The sequence below is a fragment of the Helianthus annuus genome, chromosome 3, assembly GCF_002127325.2.
Source record: "Helianthus annuus cultivar XRQ/B chromosome 3, HanXRQr2.0-SUNRISE, whole genome shotgun sequence".
NCBI classification, from domain to species: Eukaryota; Viridiplantae; Streptophyta; class Magnoliopsida; order Asterales; family Asteraceae; genus Helianthus; species Helianthus annuus.
The window spans coordinates 28035434-28056786 of NC_035435.2; the positions used below are offsets into that span (position 1 = coordinate 28035434).

At 37.8% G+C, this 21353-nt stretch overlaps 1 protein-coding gene and 1 long non-coding RNA gene across 2 annotated transcripts; one reads left to right on the forward strand and one right to left on the reverse strand.

The window, feature by feature from the left end:
* Positions 1-6560: 6560 nt before the first annotated feature.
* LOC110928909 (histone-lysine N-methyltransferase ASHR3) lies at positions 6561-12326 on the forward strand. The gene is made up of 11 exons (XM_022171958.2): positions 6561-6993; positions 7887-8036; positions 8243-8407; positions 9280-9306; positions 9500-9635; positions 9752-9848; positions 10039-10132; positions 10226-10304; positions 10397-10568; positions 11184-11264; positions 11898-12326. The coding sequence occupies exons 1-11, from the start codon at positions 6712-6714 to the stop codon at positions 12061-12063; spliced, it is 1449 nt and encodes a 482-aa protein (XP_022027650.2). The 5' UTR covers positions 6561-6711; the 3' UTR covers positions 12064-12326.
* A 1178-nt stretch (positions 12327-13504) lies between these two features.
* LOC110927650 lies at positions 13505-14028 on the reverse strand. Its single transcript, XR_002585793.2, has 2 exons — positions 13837-14028; positions 13505-13725 (listed from the first exon to the last, which is right to left on the reverse strand). It is a non-coding gene; the product is annotated as an uncharacterized LOC110927650 (long non-coding RNA).
* Between the last annotated feature and the right edge of the window lie 7325 nt (positions 14029-21353).

The window sequence follows — 21353 nt, forward strand, 5'->3', positions numbered from 1 at the left end:
TCATCTTATGAGAGTCGTCATTCTTTCCCCAAACGAAGTCTCTCCGAATCTTCTCCAACTTCTTCGGGGCCGACGAGGGGGCCTTAAAAATCGATAAATAATACGAGGAGAGACTGCCCAAAACCGACTTGGCAAGAATAACTCTCCCCGCAAAGGATAGCGAATTTGCCTTCCAACTGGCCAACGTTTTGGAGAATTTATCAATGATCGGTTTCCATCTACTACGATTTTCATATTTGCCCCAATTGGTATCCCGAGGTATTTAGAAGGCAGGGAACCTTCCTTACAATTAAGAATCCTAGCCATTCTACCCACCTCCGAGTCGATAACACCTACTCCGATAAGATTGCACTTGCTTGCATTAACATTGAGCCTCGTAACTAGACTGAAGCAGCGTAGCAGACGGCTTAAAGCTAGCACATTCTGATCGGGCCATTCCCCAATAAAGAGCACATCATCGACGTAGCATAAGTGCGAGATGTACGACCCGTTATTTGGGAGATTAACCCCTTTGAACAATCCTTTATCCACCGATATTTTAACAAACATAGATAACACTTCTAGAGCAATCACGAATAGAAACGGGGACAACGGATCACCCTGCCAAAGACCCCTTTTGAAGGCAAACTCCCTCGTCGGAGACCCATTAAGCAGGACCGAACCATTCCCAGATTCGAGGCAACCTTTTATCCACTTAACCCATAACTCTGGAAATCCCATATACTCCAAAGACTTATAAAGTAATATCCAATTTAGGGAGTCACAAGCTTTATGGAAATCCACTTTGAAAATTAGCAACTGAGATTTTTGTTTTTTGGACCACGACACCATTTCGCTAACAATGAGGGCATTATCAAGGATGTTCCTTTTTCCTACGAACGCCATTTGACAAGGGGACACAAGGGAGTCCAGAACTAACATGAGACGATTGGCCAGGACTTTAGTAATAATTTTGTAAACTGACCCGACTAACTTTATCGGCCTGAACTGGGACAAGCAATAAGGATCGTTAACCTTGGCAATAAGAGTGATAAATGTCATGTTACAACCCCTGCTGAATTGACTAGTGGAGTGAAAGTCCCGCATCATTTTCTCCACAAGCGGCTTTAGTTCGTTCCAGTGTCGTTTGAAGAATCTCAAGGAGATACCATCGGGCCCAGGAGCTTTACCACCGTCACAATCCTTAATGGCTCTGTGTATCTCCTCTGAAGTGAACATAGAAACAAGCGAGTCCGCTTGAGATCGAGAGAGGGAAGGTAAATCAAAGTTGGTGAAGCTCGGCCGTCTCCGTATCAGTTCGGCATAAAGACTCCTGAACCATTTTCTAACTTCACACTTCAACAACTCTGACTCCCATACCCGACTCCCATTAAAAATAAGCTCTTGGATCCTGTTTCTAGCTATATTGATTTTGATGGTGCGGTGAAAGAAGGCCGAATTCTCGTCTCCATACTTGATCCAATTCACACGGGCCTTCTGTTTCAGATCCAGACACTTACCATGCTCGATTGTCTTAAGCTTGGCTCGGAGGCTGGCTCGTTCTTCCAAATCCCCAACCGAAAGGACAGAGGACTCCGCTTTCAGTTCTATCACGGCAATGTTATTAACTATACTAGCTAACTCCTTCTTCTCATTGTTCCTCACCATTTCCCTCCACCTTTTGATTTCTTTTTTGATCGATCGTAGAACCATAACGAGCGCTAAGTCACCGACGATGCTGGCATTCACACTGGCGACATTTAGAGCTACCAGACTATTCACAGTGTCGGAGCCAATCCATCAATTAAAAAGTTTAAACGGAGTTGGACCGAAATCGACATTATGGCATCCCAGAAAAATCGGCCTATGGTCTGAGAGACCTCCATGTAACACCTTCATATTCGTCGTAGGCCACCGATGCATAAAATAGTCACAGACTAAAAAACGATCCAGTTTGCTCATCTTTCTACCATCATCTGTCATGTACGTATACCTATCCCTTTGCATATTATATTCCAGGATACCTGCCCTCATAATAAAATCATTAAAAACACCAAAGGTAGAATCGTCAGACCTCGAGTTCTTCCTCTGGTCTGCGTTTCTCACTTCATTAAGGTCTCCCATAATCACCCAAATGCCTGGAGTGTTAACCTTAAGCTCTAAAATCTCCTCCCACAACAATCTTCGCCTCGACGGATCTTTGGGAGCGTAAACATTCATAACGTGGACCCTATCCTCAACATACAACATCCCAGATGTTAAAAGGAAACCATTACCTTTAATGATGGAGTCTACCTTCAAAAGCATAGGGTCCCAAATGGAGAAAACCCCACCAGATCTTCCCACGGCATCCAAACTCGCACACTCCATGCTCGATCTATCCCAAAAGTTCGACAGGAAGGAATCAGACAGGTTGGACTGGTGAGATTCCTAAATGGCTATAAACGAAAATCTGACTTCCTTCTTTAATTTCCTAATCCAGGCAGCCTTCTCTGGCTCTAAAATCTCCCTAATATTAAGAGACAAGAAATTCATTGGTTCGACCTTTTCTCCAAGTCCCCTTTCACCATCTTTTTCACCTGATTCTCGAAGCTCTCCAAGTGCACCCTCAAATTGATTCCGAACTCCATAGTCTTGCAAAATTCCTGATTGAAATCGGCATTGTTAGGGGTTACACCAATACCTGCATCATTCATAATAAGCGCCTCCATCACATTGTCCATCGGAATGTCGTTCTCAATAACGGCTCTTGCTCTCGTTTCGCTGACTTCTTGCCTGAAGATTTCCTCCAGGTTGAAGGGGTTAGACCCCATAGGATTCTTCGTCTCTTCTATCACGTTCTGAGCCAATTCCTCGTTTAAGTTAGGGGTTACAAAAGGGTGGGCTAATTCCGTTTGGCTAGTGAATAAACATTTGGACTTGGGCCGTTTAGTAATAAAGGTTATGGAATACTGGTCCAAGCGTGGGGTGGGCCCAGAAAGGGTTTGGATATCCAAGTCATCAATACTCTGGATATTTTCAACATTTAATTGTCTTGGGTCCCTCTCCTCCGCCGACATTGGAACACGCAATTCAACTCCCGTGGGGCTCGAGTCACGTGCATGGGAGGCATCCATGCAAACCTCTTCATTTTCCACACTTTCGTTTTCCAGGTCTTTTGGGGTTGTCGGAATGTTAACCGGCGTTTCGCAGCTAGCCGGAGATACAGGCACCGGGGATTTTACCGTGCCTAAGAAGGCGGGAGTCCAGGCCTCGAAAAATTCTTGCACCCACACTTTGAAAATCTGATCTTTCCAAGCAATATCGAAGGATAAGTCTACCCTTTCCCCGGAACTGACAAGTATGGCCATTCTATCCTCCAATAAGACACCGTCATTTATCTTAGTTGAGGATTTGCTGATGAGTCACCCGCATCTCTCCCCGATACGATTAAAAACGTGCCTATCCCACAGGTTTATCGGAACTCCTTTAACTCTAATCCAAGCAACCCGATCATATACGGGAGCAACACCTTCCCACATGTATAATCTAGCGAACCATTGAGTCCAAACATCATAATTCCTGCGTAGAAATTCGTCAGCTTCCTTAACCAAAGGAAAGGTAATCAAAATTTTTAAGCCTCCCACGTATCGCACCACTGCCCCCACCAAGCACTCATCTTGAAGAATACCCCCCATGTTTTCCATCACCGCCATACTACGCCAATCAGAGACTTAAACTCCCATGCTTTCTTAGCTTCAGTTTCCATAGGAGGTAAGTTAATTCTTTGTTTTCCTTTAGTTCCCCACGAGTCATCTGGAGGTCTAGGAAAATCCATTCTCCCCTTAGTTACTTCAGGCTGAATCGGATCAATGATATTGGTTTTGGTTTGGGTAGGAAGAGTGCCCAATCTAGAGAAAACCGACCTATGTCCGTTGGTATTGAGAGTTTTGCTCCCATCCCTAAAGAATTTAGCAAGAGAAATTTCCAGCATTGCCCTGTCAATTCTAACGTTGCTTATGACTTCCATCCACTCTTGGGGGTCCTTAACTCCCGAGAACCTTACAAAACCAAATCTATTTCCCCTACCATCTTTCTTACCAAGGATAAAAGCGTCTGAGAGATTATCAAAGTGTTCGAAAGCACGCTATAATCTTTCTTTGGTGCAGTCCTCGGGGAGATTGGAAACGAAAAAAGACGTATCTTTTCTGATCCTAGCCTCCCTTTCTTCGAACAACTTTTCTCTCCTTTTGTCATTTTTGTTGAGAACCGGATGCCACACTTGGTGCTTCCTATCCTTGTCTTGCTTAAGCTGACGTAGCTCCATTTCTTTCCTCCTCCGGAGCTGTTGCATCTCGTGAGGGTGACGATTTACATTCCGTTTTTTTGCCATGACACCCAGGCCGATCCCGAAGTCAGAATCACATGTCTTTAAAAGGTTAATAGGATTCGTACCAATCAAGCTTAACTATCACGATAGCCGCGATCGGTGACAGACCTACTAAGCAATCAAGACCAGGACACGAACTCGGGACCTCAAAAATAAAGGCAAGGGAACCTAAGAGCGATCTGACCTTGTAACTGCTAACGATGCTCGTGCCGAAAACAGTCCAATGAGAGACTGAACGATCACAGGATGTTACACAGTGAAGGGCAAGATCGATTAGGGAAAAGGTGATGGGAAGGAGTGGGGATGGGGGAAGGGAGAGGACGAGGGTGAAACTCAAAGTGAAAGTGAACTGAAACCGAAACTGCTTTCATTTCAAACCGGTGGACATATAAATCGGTGCGGGTTTCATAAAATAAACTGATTTGTGTACCTTTAACCCTAGGTGCGTTTAAGTATTTAACTCACTAGCCTAAAACAGCCCCTTGGAGATAAATAACACATTAATTTGTAATTTTCCATTATTACATGTAATATAATTTGTAATTAATTCTTATGATTTCTTTTATTGAATCATACTTCAATGGTCCGTCATTGATCCAAATTTACCTTTTAAAAAAGTATATGGGCATTTAACCTAATACTAATAAATATGTAATTAATTGCAACATTACATATGAACATTTAATTCTTTTTCTTGCTTCTCTTATTTCACACCCTTACTTTCTATATCTTAGGTGTTGTTTGTTTTTTCAGAGGTAAAACGTTTGCAGTCTGTGGACCACATCTGCAGACATCTGCAACTTAAGAGGTGGACCAAACCTCTACAGTCTGCAAGAAGAAGACTGTTTGTTTTTTAACTTCTGCAAGTGTTTGTCAATAAGATTCAAAGCGACAGAACAATAACAACAACACGATTCAAAGTTTTTAACTCACGTAATCAATTCATCATAACACATGTTAATTATTCCTAACTGCAAACTTTTAACAATAACACGATTCAAAGTGACAAAACAATTATTGCTAAGTGCAAATTTTTAACACCACATTTTCTCATTGGATGAATATTATAAAGCAAGTGGCAACAATCCCATTTCAAACAAGAAACATCAGCTCTATCTAAACAACATATACAAACAGCAGCTCTATCTCTGTGCAAAAAAAAAAAAAAAAAAGAACAACAAATCTAGGGTTAGAATCCGTACCAGATATCTTGAGTGAGTGTTTGAAGATGAATCACTATGTGAAATTGGAGCTGGGATGGTTAGGGTTTTAACCAAGCACAACTATGTGAACAGAGGTGGAGATGGAGATCGATGTGATGGCTTCGACGGTGGTCCGGTGGGTTCGACGGAGATACGCTGGCTTCGACGGTGGTACGTTGCCTTCGATGGTTGTACGGTCGCTTCGGCGGAGGTGGAGGTCGACGTGGGGGCCGGTGGAGGAGGTGGAGCTCGACGTGGGCTGCGGCGGAGGTGGAGATGCGGCTGGAGAAGGTGGAGGTTTGCTGGAGAAGGAAGCTAGGGTTTGAAGAATGTGTTTTGAAGAGTTTTGAAGAGGTAAGACCATGTCTGCCCGAGGAAGTGCTTCAACAGACATTTTTTAATGAATTCTCTTCTAAAAAACAAACAGGCTGCGGGCTCCAACATCAGCGCGTAGTCTGTGTGGGGCAGATAAAAGAGGTTCCGAAGTGCTTTTCAACAAAAACAAGCACCACCTTAATTATCTGATATTTTCTTAATTCATTCTGTATAAGACACGTATATATTTTGTTTTAAAAAAACACTTTTATATTTTTATATATCTACTAGAAGAGTTAAATGCCATTTAGTCCTTGTGATTTGGGCCAATTTGCCAGTTTAGTCCAAAGGTTTGAAACGTTGTCATTTTAGTCCAAATCGTTTCAAGCGTTGTCATTTTAGTCAATTGGGTTAACTTCATCCATTTTTTCTGTTAGCTAAAAGGGTAATCCGATCATTTTATATGGTCGAATTGTTGTTCTAGTTAACAGAATTACATATAAAATGACCGAAATGCGCTTCTAGTTAACACAATAAAGGGATAGAGTTAACCCAATAGACTAAAATAAAAACGTTTGAAACTATTTAGACTAAAATAACAACGTTTCAAACCTTTGTACTAAACGGGGAAAACGGCTCACACCAAGCTAGAAAGTAAACTTTCCCAACCCCAAAAATTTCAAACTTCCCGCCCAACAAAGCAAACATTTTTCACACCCCCCTTCACGACCTCTACTCTGTGCGCGCTCAACAATTTCATCATCAGATGAACTTCATTAACCCACAAAACCATTTCCCCCAAATCATTTCGCCTTAATTCCCAATAGCTCACTTTCTAGGGTTTATATGCTCCTCACAACGATGCCTGATTTAGGCAACCTTATAACCATGAATCCTCTCACTATCACTTCTTGTTCCAACAATTCCAGACCCGACCCGAATCCGAACAAGGAGCTAGAAAACCCGGTGGAACAGGAGAGTAATGGCCCGATGTGTGCTGCGATCAAGAAATTGACCGGTTCGAAGAGTCTGGATGATTATTTGAGGCAGTGGATTGCGAAGAACGAGGACCTCGGTGCTCCCAAATCGAAATCGTTTCTTCCTTTTCTTGTTTCAGCTCCAAAACTGGTAGAATTTTGATTATTGGATTGTTGTTTTTGAAATCTAGGGCATTAAAGTTGAATTATGGATTGAATTGTTGTTGAAGTAGTGTAGGGTTATTATGTGCTTGTTAATGTTAGGAAGTTTATCGTTATTAGTTTCTCTATGTTTTAGGGCACAATTTACTTATTAGGGGAAAGAATAATGTGTTGCATACATTATTGGTAGTAGCTATAGATTTGATTTTTAATGATGTAGTATCTTAATACGTGGGCAAAAAGCGGTAAACGGGTGGTGGGTGTTGAGCCGGCTTTGGCTTGATGTGCGCATCCTTACCCTGCGTTTTTGCAAGAGTTTGTCTTTAACGGTTTGAAATCTTACCATTGCTTCAATGTTCACCCCTAGTGTTTTAATAAGTATATGCATTAATTTACGTCGATTTATACCAAGGTTCAAAGAATCATTACTTGGATTCTTTTTAACTGAATTAACATATTGAAGATGATGTTAAGACATGCTTTCAAATCCATCTTTGTGTTTACTGAATTTAACAAATAGAATAAGATGTTGGTTTGAATGTATAAAAGAAATCTATAGACTATAATCAAGAAAATGAGGTAACTTGCACCATCATGTCATGCTTCATTAGGTGTTTCTTACAGTATCTATGAGATTTCTCCAGTTAGTAATCTTATTGAAAATAAGGGAATTACGGATTACCGATGGGACACAAAGTTGGTCTATGCAAAAGACCTACTTTTAAGAGTTACCTTTTTGGCATTCATGTTTAACTTAAACCTAATATAATATCAAATCGGGCACCGAAAATCGCATCTTACACCCTTATATATGGAAATATCAGATTATAGAATCTAGATATAAAGTTGTTACGAGTTTTAATCATGGAAATATTATCGCAGGCTGAGTGTCTTGTGTGTGAGAATGTAATCTACCCCGGAGAAGAGATACCGTGCGTCGTTCGTGATTGTAAAGGTTCTTATCACCTGACATGTGCAAGGAACTGGCTTGGATTTTCACAATCATCAAAAGCATTCAAGTGTCCTCAACATGTAATGTTTTTTTCTTATCATCAATACGTACTTCTAATTTTTTTACATATCTTACTATCCTTTTACTAGTATGCATTTGCAACATGTTAGTCATGTATAAAAGGTTATAGACGGAGAACATGTTCCATAATTCTATTAGTTATGTTTTAGCTATCTATTATAATCTCGTGTTAATGGTTGAGTGGTTGACGGTCTTTCTTGAACAGGCATGCTATCTATGTAAAAAGAGTTATCACTTATGGCGGTGTTCAAGATGTCATTTAGCATCACATGATAAGTGTGCCGCATACCCGGAGTATGTTTTGCATTTTAAAGACAACCTGTCGCAAAAAATCTGTTGGAGGCATGCTATCGATTGGCCACCATTAAAGGTCAATTTCTTCATTCATCATCATGAATTTATAATTATCATTTTTTTTATAAATGATTAAAAATAATTTTCTTACATCTTACTTGTCTGTCATTTATTGTGGAGGAGGTAATTTTGGCCCATTTATTTGTGAATGGGTGTATTTGGGTTGTATCTATCTCTCTAACCGGTCAAATGAGTAAAATTAACAAAATTAGTCTAAAAGGAAACATCATCACAGATGGGTTGAAGTAAACATCCCGATCATTTCATTCAAAAAACTGGATCATTGTTAACCTAAGAGTCTAACACAAATTATGTAATCATATTTGGTGACTAGTTACTTTTTAAAAAGCTGGACTAATATCGCTTCGGGCGTAAACCCTAAACAAAAGTTACTCATTTTGACCAAAACTTGTATTGACCTGTTACCAACCCGCCCATGTTGCTGCCTCTTATTTAAGTAGTACTAGCAACAATCATAGTTGTTAATAGCAGTCGCTACCCTCGCTCTATCGAATAGCGCAGCGAAGCGGGAGTTTCTCTCTATAAGGTGTTTAGTGCCTAAAAAGCGATGAAATAGCGATAAAATAGGTTTTGTTTTTTTTTTTTTTCATTTTAATAGATACAAGTATATACTGAAAAAAAAGCGTATATTAGGGTTTTTTTTGTTGCAGGATTTTCTAGTGTATCGCCATTTATAGAATTGCGCCTGCTATTTCATCGATATCGCTACGTAGCGTGTTGGTAGCTTGGCGCTATTTACCGCTATTCGCTATTAACAACTATGGCAACAATGTTCATTTGGTTTCACTCTAGGGTTTCTTGGTTGATCCTCATTTTAATTGATTAAGCTGGGTGACAGGACTGATTTATATCTTGTTGCATAAGCAGCCTGCAGCGCCAACTAACAGCGTAGAGGTGAGATTTCTAATGTATTTTTACTTATCAAATAATTGATGTACACGTTTGATGTATTCATTGAAACTTAATTTGGGTGACTCAATAACTGTTTTACCTGTTTCCTTTCTAAAATACTTTTTGTTACCCATTCATTTGACCTGTTTTTGGGCCATGTCTAATTCCATGCTAACCGTTTATCTATACACAATAGGAATTCTTTTGCCGTTTACCGTTACCATATATCGCGAAGGAGTTCAACATTGATCTCACATCTAAAGACCCCGTAGAGAAAGAACTGGTAGAGAACAACAGACTCGAGCCACCCGAATATGTGCATATCAGGCGTAGTATCCTTTTTGTTATTTTTTCCCCAATTCTATCAATCATTTTATCTCAGAAATCTTAGGAAAATGATCACGTGTTCAAATAATTTGCATATTTGCATTGTTCTTAACTAAAATAGACATCTACCTTGTAAAGAAAAAGCGTGATGGCACTGATCGGAGTACTGGATGCACCGACTGTAGTTCTAGCACGTGCTCTGATGATTGTGTATGCAGGTATTTTGCACTATGAATATTAACAATTTTGTTATAAATCATAAATTTCTATAGAGAATATCATGAAATATCATTTTTCTTAGTATGTTAAGTCTCTATGCCTCTATGGTATGTTATAACAATTTCATGAAAATAGCCTTGAGATACATGATTTATATTCATACATATGACACTGCATTTGGTTAAACAGGTCTCAGTGTATAAGCTGTTCAAAAGCTTGTCGATGTTCAGAAACATGTACAAACAAGCCCTTCAGAAAAGACAAAAAGATCAAAATTGTTTCGGTAATATTGTTAGTTAAAGCTTTTAATCTGTTCATAACTTGCTATTTTATACTAACAATGTGATATTTTTCTTCATTTTTGGCCCGTTTGTAGACTAAACACTGTGGATGGGGTGTAGAGGCTGCTGAATCTATCAAAAAAGGTGAATTCATTATAGAATATGTCGGTGAAGGTAATTGTTTCAACTTTCTTCTTGTATTTTGTTACATTCTTCTAGTTTTTGAGCAAATTGTTAATTTACTATGTTAATTTTTACTGTTTCAGTTATTAGTGATGCTTTGTGTGAGCAACGACTTTGGGACATGAAGTACAAGGGGCTTAAGAACTTTTACATGTGTGAAATTCGAAAAGATTTTACCATTGATGCCACCTTTAAAGGGAACGCCTCTCGTTTTCTAAATCATAGTTGCGGTCCTAATTGTAATTTGGAAAAATGGTAAGCATGATGAACCTCTTAATTGTTTTGCATGTTCTTTGATCTAGCTAATATAATCCTAAATGTTGAAATTTATATGCTTGACATATCTCCGAATCTAACGGGCCTTGTCTAGTTTACTCGAAACACTTTACATTGAGGTTTGGCCAGTTTTGCAGCTTTCGTCCAAAGGTTTATTTTTCCTTATCTGGATCCAAAAGGTTTGAAACCTTGCAATTTTCATTTGACTCATTAACTCCATCCATTTTTCTTCGTTAAGTCTGGGGTATTTTCGTCTTTTTTGTTAACTTAAAAGGCAATTTGGTCTCTTTCACTTTATGTACAAGCATTTAGCATAATGTACAAGTGTTCAAAATACCCTCACTAAATAAAAAAGACGAAAATGCCCCTGATTTAACGGAGAAAAATGGATAAAGTTAGCAAGTCAGATGAAAATGTCAAGATTTTAAAAACCTTTTGGATCCGGATGTGGAAAAACAATCCTTTGGACGAAAGTCGCAAAACTGACCAAACGTTAGGGACGAAAATGACATTTTACTCTTATATATTTTTATGTGTCAGATTTTACTACAATAATATATATCTCTAACAATAAACTTGGTGATATTTCTTCAGGGATGTTGATGGGGAGACTCGGGTTGGTGTTTTTGCTGCCAGAGCTATAGAAGCGGGTGAACCCTTGACTTACGATTATCGGTATGATACCCTTGACAATTGACATATGCATATAATTCAATGTTTGTTAACTAGGACTATTCATTGACCCAACAAGTTGACTTTCTAAAAAGTGTAAAATGTCATTTTCGTTCTCGAGGTTTGGCCACTTTTGCGACTTTCGTCTAAAGGTTTATTTTTTCGCATCTGGATCCAAAAGGTTTGTAATTTTTGCCATTTTCATCCGACTCGTTAACTCCATCCATTTTGTAGCGACAAGACAGGGGTATTTCCGTCATTCAATCTTGCCATTTTGACATATACAAACAACAAATAGCTAAAATGACGAAAATGCCCCTAACTTAAAGTTAAAAATGGATGGGGTTAACGAGTCAGATGAAAATGACAAGATTTCAAAGCTTTTGGATCCGTATGCGGAAAAACAAACCATTGGACGAAAGTCGCAAAAGTGGCCAAACCTCTGGGACGAAAATGACATTCTACACTTTTAAAAATAAGGACCACTTATTGACCGCAAAAGGTTAGTAGTCAGATATAGTATATGACATGATAGGATCACAGTCAATCCATAATGCCAATATGATATTTGAACCTTTAGCAAACCCACCCACCTTATCACATTGATTATAACTCTATTGATTTTGGCAAATTTAGGTTTGTGCAATTTGGTCCGGAGGTAAAGTGCCAGTGCGGTGCTTCGTGTTGTCAAGGGTATCTCGGTTCGAAAAAGAAGACACCCAAACTGGGCCTCTGCCTGCTTGACTGGGGTGCTAAACGTCGGAGAACCGCAACTGCTAGCTTAAGGATAATCAGACAATGATACATACTACATGCAACAAAGGTTAACCCGTGTTATATATTGGGTTTTTACCATTTCGCCCCAACGAAATAAAACTACAAAAGAAGGTATAGAGGAAAAGGGAAAATAGTTGTTTTTGTTCTGCTGTTGACATCTTTTATGACTTCCCTTAGATATGTGGACCGGACCCTCTTTTGGGGCCACAAAAATTTCATAACTAACTGATATTGAACGATATTCGCCTATTCGAGCCTTGTTTCTATAGAAACATCTGGTTATGAACATTGTCTGTGCACAAAGTCCTTTAATATACAGATTTAGATTAGATTATTAATTATTTTTTAAATTTTAAAAAAGAAAAAAAGAGTGTTTGCAGGTCAACTTCATTCAACCTTTTCGATCTTTACCAGAAAAACAATTTTTCGCCTAAACCAATTACATGACCCATTGACCCGTTCAGCGCTAGTTATCTGAAAAAAGCAAGAGAATGACATTTTAAATTTTATGTCTGAATCAGTGAAACTTAATATGCTAATAACACTTGTTAAGACTCAGCTTATAGACTGGGCACCGGGCTTTTCTCTTGATTTATTTTCTAACCTGTCTTGCAAATTGAATAATATAAGCGGGCTGGGCTTGGACTCAACCCGGTCTTTAAGGGGCAGGTTTTTTTTCGGTCCAGTATCTTGACCAGTCTCGGGCCTGGGTCTGATTAAGTGATTAGTGTACCTCCATGATAATCTGCAAAAGAAACTTGAATATCTTTTCCCATCTTTTTAACATTAAATTCATCTTGCTGAGCTTGCAAATGCTTAATTTGTTTGAACTATTGAGGGTGTGAAAGCATAGGGTAGAACTAGCACTGTTAATCTGTAATGTGTGAGGTATTGAATTGTCCAACGGGTTGGTGGGTTGTAAGTGGGTCGTTAACGGGCTGCAAGTTGTAATGATTGGGTTAAACATGTCATGAACGGGCTGACCTTATAAGTAAAATAATTTAATTCTAGTTTTGAATGCGCTGACATGTTTAATTAAATGGGTTAAACATGTTAACCCAAGCATGACATGCAGTCAATCGCATTCCATAGGATTAACGTTTGCTAGTTACCTATTAACAACCCCTTTGCAGTTCATCATGAGCCAGTATCCAAATACGGTAATACCTAGTCTTCTCTTTACGGCCATGTTAATGCTCACATCTACTTAAATCATTGTTTGGTCGAGTCCAGACCTTCGGTCAATCTTTTTATAGGGAAACTATCTATAACAACCTACGAACTTACAAATCAAATACGATTATGTTCATTAGTTCATACACTTTTTTTTTGTTAATAAAGTCGTTAAAATACTTTTATTAACACACAAAAAATACAACTATTGACATAATCGTGTTTGATTTGGAAGCATGTACGAAAACTTATATTTTGTATGACCATACAAATATAATTTATATCGTGTTAGATAATCTAATCTAGCAATATATTATATAAAATATAGCATCAATCATAGATGAAAGAGGCAATGTTATTATGTCTTTTATTGACATATACGTACACCACCACCCCACATTGCTATAGAAACAGTGAACATGCTTATTTTTATGTTATCTTCTTTTGTGGTCCTTTTCATACTTGAGGACATTGGATGGAGAAAATAGAAAGTTTCTTCTTTACTTTCTTCATTCTACACAGTCACACATAAAATAACCACACACATTTGTATATATACATGAGGAATTTAAATATAGAAGTAAATGTACTAATTAAGTAGAGAGCTGTGAAAATTAGGTAATACCAGTCTTTTAAAACAAGGTCTCGGAGGTCGAGTACTTCCTGATAAATCGCTACAACGTAGGCTGCCGAGGCCCAGGCACTACCCGAGTACTCTCAACTCCAACTAGAGAGCGACTAGCGACATTTGCAACCATGGGTAATACATTTGCACATAGCGTATGAAAGATAATTATAAGTAGTGGGAGGGAGAAAGAAAGACGGCCACGTAACTGACTTCTATATCACATCTAAAACAATAGATACAAGTGTTTATACAATTCTAACCATTCCTTATTTTAGATATTTCATGTTTGAACCACCATCTCTTAAATAATTAAAAAAATATATATATATATATATATATATATATATAAGAAAAATGGTATACATGTGATGTACTCACCCATCTTTCTTGAAACTAGAATTAAAAAGCATAAACATAACTAGTTTGGTTGTTCGTTTATATATATAGCACACATATGTATAGGTCATGTGTATGTTATATTACATATACAAGTGTTTTTTGGGGTTTTTTTAATCAGATTTCAGGTTTTCGAATCGGGTTGTTTGAGGGAAAAAGTAAACTAATAACCGACCAGTTAAAGCTCGGGTTAATTGGGTTTGGGTAGTTCAGATGTGGTTAACTGGGGTCGGGTTTGATCGGTTTCCGATTTGAGCATCAAAATCTATCATGCTACTAAACGTGGGGACTCAAAAGAGTTTGAAATGCTTTATAATCACAAACAAATGCTATGGGGGTACTCAAATATGTGGAATCTTCCGTATTCCAGTTAATATGTTATTCTATGAAATGATGTTGCAAATGTGTCGATAACTAAACAGCCATTTAGTTACGGTTTGGAACAAGTGAACTAGTTACGGTTGTATTTTGTGTTTTTTGTTGGGAACAAGTGAACTACTTACGGTTTTGTGTTTCCAGCCACTCTTTCTATCGGCCACCACCATCCACAACCGTGCACCACCACCTGCAACTACCATCTGCCGACCCCGACTATCGTGACTTTTAACTAATTGTTTTAATTGAGTTAAAGCCAGGGAGTAAACAACCGAAATACCCTTACTTTTAATTGAACGTTTTAACTGAGTTAGAGGCAGGGAGCAAACTTGCGACAAACTCGAAAGATCAGGGAGAAAAATGACTATTTTTAAACTATTGAAGCAAAACCGTTAAAATGACCAAATGACATGAAGGAAAACGAAAGTTAACTAAAAGAAATTAAAATCCTCGTATTTACATACAAAACGGGGCGTCTCTCCCTCTTCTCTTGCCGGAACCCTAGGATGGCTCGCCGATGAAGATCTAAGTGGATTAGAGTGTGAGGTTTAATCGGTTCTCCTTTTGGTTGTAACCTTGATCTAACCTTTCCTTCTAATTGCTTTTTGACTCATCCATTCGTTGCCTAGGCTTCCTTTTCTTGTTCGGTTTCTCGCTCTCTATTGTTTTCCTGGGTGGCTCAACGCTGAAGATTTTAGTGGTTTCGTGTGCGAGGTCTCTTCGGCTCTCGCAGTGGCTGTGAGCCTTGGTTTGACCTTTCATTCTATTCGATTTCTTGACTCGGCCATTCGCTGCCTGGGTGTTCCCGGTGTTCTTGTTCTCGGTTCTTTTTCATGGCGAATTAGGTCACCAAATTTTTCGTGGCCAACATTCCGGATGGTTGTAGACCGTGAGACTTGGATTATGGAGATATTGCTGGAAGGTACATTGCAAGGAAAAGAAACAAAGATGGTCTTAAGTTTGGCTTCATCAGTTTCAGAGGGATTAAGGATTGGAAGGAGATGGAAAAGAAGCTGAAACTAGGTAAAAACACGCTGAAGATTAATTTGGCTAGGTTTGCTAAGGAGAATGGGTCGAGCGAGAATGAAGTATTTCCGTCAGGTAACAATTTCGTTGAAACCAGGAAGGTGGAGTCGGCAAAGCAGATCAAGATGGACAGTTACACTAGACCTGGATGCTCGTATAGTATGGCGTTGAAGGATGATTCGGTTGTCAAGAATGACGAGATTGTGATTAATGTGAAGGCAGAAGTTTCTGCTTTGGGGAGTCGCCACGAGAGAGCTGTCCTCGCCAGAACTAGGGATTTTTCAACGTTAATTTCGATCAAGAACCTATTGTCAGGGGTTGGTTACGAAGGTGTTGAAATCCAATATGTGGGGGGGGGGGTTTAATTTGTTGTTAGTCTTCGTGAACAAGGATTCAGCTGTCGAGTTTCATAATCGTGATGAGGTCTGGAACGTCTGGTTCTCCCATGCAGACTTATGGGTGGGGCAGGCTTATGCTTACGAGCGTCTAGCTTGGTTACGTGTTCATGGAGTCCCACTGCATTTCTTTTGTGATGAGGTTCTTCTAGACATTTGCTGCCGCTTTGGGATTGTCGCTAAACCCCCACAAATTACGGATCAGGACAATGATCTTTCCATGGTTTGTGTAGGTGTCGCAACCCCCGTCCCCTAATTACCCGGGAACGGGCGGCCGCGGCCAGTTTCAGTGGTATCGGTGTTTATCATTTTGGCAGCGGAAATTACATCAGGACCGTAGTTAGAAAATATTTTATCAGAGTAAAATACCACGCTTTTATAATATTAAACACATGGGAAAATCCCAAGTTTCAAATACACACATTTTCATAGGGATAAACCCTATTTTATTTAAATAAAAACATCTCTTTATTTTGGTAACTTTTATAGCCACTTTTCCAAGCCTTCAGTGCTGTACAGCTGGCTTCTATTTGGCTTTCACATTTTGTTACCTGAAACGCGTTTAAAAACATTTTGTCAATTGGAAATACTGGTGAGTGAATCCCAGTTTAATCAAGACATGTAAAACCATGGTACAGTATTGAGGGCGGTCGCGCAATTACATTTGTTTCCATCTACTTTAATTACCACCCACGGTACTGTCTGTCACACCCTGACTTTTGCGGAAGCATATGATGTGTGACTGGTTTAATATCATTGCATTCAATCATAATAAACGACTACATGATCAAAACGATGTTCATCCATTCATTAAATAAAAGTATTACAAATACCAGTTATTCCAGTTTCAAACACAACCTTCGACTACGATACAATTCAACAAAAGTGGATGACATCTAAACTTGGAATTTACTTCTAGAAACAACATCCGCGCCCAAGATCCAACTTGTTACCTGAAATACATGTAATTTTGGAAAACATCAACAAAAGTTGAGCGAGTTCATGCGTTTGTGTGAGTACCGAAAATCTTGTAAACCTTTGAGAGATTCCTTTTGGAAACAGATATGAAAAGTATTTATGAACATAAATAAATGTTTTGCAAGGACATTAAAGCATGTGAGGATATAGGGAGCACTCGAAATGAGTAGGCTTATACCCTTGTCGATTTCCCTCGACTATGTCGAATTCCCCTTCGACTATGTCAATTCACCTTCACTATGTCAATTCACCTTGACTATGTCGATTCACCTCGACTATGTCGATTCACCTCGACTGGGACACTGAAGCACTCAAGTGGTCACAAGTACCATGAGTGGGGGTCTGCCGTACCCGTTAGATCTAACCTTTGTCCCTAATTAAAAGTTGATGCCATTTCAAATTTAGTCTATGCTCACATGATCTAATAGTTCATTTCATAGCGTTTAAACATTCGTAACATGTATTCCACCCCCGAGAGTTATAAAACCAAAAAACAGTTAAGAGAAAAGGGGGTCATGAACTCACTGTTTTGCGTCTTCGGTACTCGTAACTCAAATCCTTTCAGCAAACACGACTACCTACAATGTACTAGGGTCTATTAGACGAACGGGCTGTGCCTTGCCTTAGTATTTACGTGTTTGAGTTACGTTTCTTTTATGCCTGGAATATTATTCCAATTATAATTACTTGTTAAAATAATAATAATTGTTTTAACTTTAAATTATACTTAATTTTGGAATAGTTGTTAAACAATATTTTTGTAGTAATACTTCTCAAGTATTTATATTCGTATTTTCTTCCCAAGGATGGGGGTATCTCATACATGTATATACGTATTCTTGTATTTGTATATCTTGCCATGTATTGGCGTCTAGGGCTGTAAACGAACCGAACGAACACGAACAAGGCCATATTCGTGTTCGTTCGTTAAGGAAATTAACATGTTCGCGAACTGTTCATGAACTCATACCGAACGTAAGTTTATGTTCGTGTTCGTTCGTTAAGAAAATTCAATTGTTCACGAACAGTTCGTGAACACTGGTCTTGAACACAAACGAACGCAAGCAAATACAAATGAACGCAAACGAACATTTAACTTGAAAATAAAAAAATGAAAACATTGTTATCCTTAAAGAAAGGATATAAGTAGTTAAATACAACCATTAAATGATAACTCAAAACACAAGAAGTCTATCACACCACCAAACGATAAATATAGTTTAACTAACTTAGACATAATTATCTCAAAAAATGTCTTAGAATGTCCAAATTTTAGCTAACTTAGAAAAAATGGGTTTTAAGTTTTCAATATGTTTAGATAAAAGGTTTATTATTTATTATTTTTTAATATAATCAAACGAACATATTACCGAACGTTCACGAACGTAGTCGAACGAACAAGACCTGCGTTCGTGTTCGTTCGCTAAGCTAACCGAACAGAATTTTTTGTTCATGTTCATTCATTAAGCTAATCGAACGAACATAAACGAACTTCCCGCCGAACGGTTCACGAACTGTTCGCTGAACGTTCGGTTCGTTTACAGCCCTATTGGCGTCGTATTCCGGTGTGTACGTATTTTCTTAATAAATATCCAATATATTTTCAAAACAATATATTTTCAAGTCTTACTTAGAAAATATATATAAACTTATTTCATCCCAAATGTATTTCAAGTTTATCCAAGAAAATATATGTTTTTCCCAAAAATCATACATCTTCTAGGAAAATATATTTTTTTTTACTTCTCAAAAATAATATATTTTCTCCTTGTCGAAAATATGATATACTTTGTAATAATAATAAAAATCATATTTTCATTTCTTTCGTATCCAAAATAATATTCACCAAAAAATATGCTCATAAAGTATTTTCCGAAATATTTGTAAGTTACATTCTATCGTTTGGTTTCACAATATTAAGTGGGTAACTTATATATGTATTCCTTGTGATTTTTGGTATTATTTTGGATTGTAAATTCTTGGTATTTTGTTAGGTTATATTACTTTAAATCCTAAAATAATATAACTACTACACAAAGTTTACAAATAATCACACACAATGTGTCTTTAATGTAAATATATATTCTAGATAAATATTTACCCATTTTTATTTATAAAAAAAAGACCAACCGCCAATACTTGTATTTTTGTAACAAAATTTATGACAAAGTTTATATTGGAAACTCATGACCAAAATACACTTGTAAATATTTGTTTAGAAAATATTATTCTAAGTGTTTATATTTTTAGAAAATTTTGCCATAGTTTCCCCTAAAAATGGAGGTGTCCATGCTATCAAAGCATATCATTTTCTTTTCAAAATCATCACAAACAATCAACAATAATTCTACGCTTACCGAGTGCCAAAACAATGCTATAACAATCATGAACTTGAACTTTCATAAAAAAAAACTGGTAGTAACTTGTAGTGTGTTTAGTGGATTTAGTTACCCTCCAAAATGTCTTTACTTCTTCATAAACTTCATTTATGAAAGATTTAGGTGTTTACAACTTGTAAACATGTTTTTCAAAAACAATTCTTTATGACATCTTCTTGTTTCACAAGTGTTTATACACTTGTTTTACCACTAAAAATAGTGTATATTTAAGTAAGAACCAAATCTATGTTAAATCTTGTCATTTAACTTGGTTTCTGATGCGTGTGTAGTGTAATATATTTTAGATGTATATTTTAAGCCCCTTTTACACTTTTAGCCAAGTTTTAAATTTATAAAACACGATATTCACTAACACTAAACACACATATGGGCAAGTGCACCCATCGTGGACGTAGTATAGTGTTGGTAAGATACCGAGGTCGTCCAAGGACACAAGAGATTTTAGTACCGGTTTATCCTCAACGTCTAACCAAATCAAAATGTTAGAAAAGATTTTTAAACTAAGAAAATAAAAACTAACTAAATGCCGAAAAATAAAATAAAAATAAAAACAGATAGACAAGATAAATCACTTGGATCCGACTAGTGTAGTAGTATAACCTTTGATTATTTTCGCACTTTTGCACTTGTTATGGTGGTGGATGATGGTGTTATGGTGGTGGTGGGTGGTGGATGAAGTGTGAGAGAGGTGGTGTGCCAAGGGATGAGTTGCAATGAAATCAAACACTCCTATTTATAGGCTGAACAGAACCCTGGGCACGGCCCCATGTCCGCCGCACACGGCCCCGTGCCCGTCTGACAATCTCTCTCCTCATTAATTGCGCCTGCAGTACTTTCGCCACGCCCCCGTGTTCACTGGGCACGTCCCCGTGGTGGGCAATAGAAGCTTCTATAGGTTTGTCTTATCTGCTGCTTCTTGGGCACGGCCCCGTGCTGGCTGAGCACGGGGCGTGTTCAGTCTTCTGCCTTCTCTGTGTGTTCAGTCTTCTGCCTTCTCTGTTTTACTTGGGAGGATGCTGTTGAGGGGTCGGGCAATCCACTTATGTTCCTTTTCTTTTATTTATGTTAGATTTAGCTGTCTTTTTGCTTCTTTTGTTAATTTGAGATCATTTAATCCTGAAAATACAAAAGGAAGACAAAAACACTCTTTTTCCAACATTAGTACTAAAAAACGGTTAGTTTTATGCCTCATTTGATGTAATTTATATGTTGCATTTTACACACATCAAATACCCCCACACTTGAATTTTTGCTTGTCCTCAAGCAAAACTCTTTAATATGTGGCTTACACTCCCAAATGGCATGGGTAGAAGAGAAGGTTTTGGCTTGTCATAGAGTGTCGGAAATCCAAGATCTTTATTGGGTTTTATTTTTATGTATTTACAATCCTATTCGTTATGATTTATTTAGAACGTTTTATAAGAGAAATTACTTATTTGGGCATAGCATGCCTTTTTAAAATTCCATTTATATAAGTTCACATCAATGTTTTAAAAACCGGTAAATATCGGCCGGTTATATCGGTATTACCGTTTCCAGATTTAAATCCGGTACGAAACACCCCGGTAAATAAGTGAAACGGCATAAGGTTTGTACCGGCGGTAAAATCCGGTATACCAGTTTGAAACGTAATACCGGTACCGGCCCAGGGTTATTTTAGTTTGGGTTGTTACTTTTTTAATTATATATGTTACTTATCTTACGTAATTTTTATATATCATGATTATTCGTAACTAAAAGTTCTTATTTAATATTGTATGAAACGAAAATAGTTGATGTATTCAACACTCAAATGGCTTAAACATATCGTACACTTTCATTTAAAGGAGCTTGTTGGAAAACTGAATGGTTTTCGATTATCTTTTGAATTATTTTTTATTGTGGATCTACTGTTGAATCATTTTTAATATGTAATCATACATTTTTGGATTAATTTTTGAGTTGA

Bases quoted from the DNA above. Each gene is read 5' to 3' on its own strand.
- LOC110928909 (XM_022171958.2), top strand. From the start codon at position 6,712: ATGCTCCTCACAACGATGCCTGATTTAGGCAACCTTATAACCATGAAT. The intron at 8,408-9,279 runs GTCAATTTCTTC...TTGCATAAGCAG, and splicing joins TCGATTGGCCACCATTAAAG to CCTGCAGCGCCAACTAACAG. The intron at 10,305-10,396 runs GTAATTGTTTCA...TTACTGTTTCAG, and splicing joins TATAGAATATGTCGGTGAAG to TTATTAGTGATGCTTTGTGT.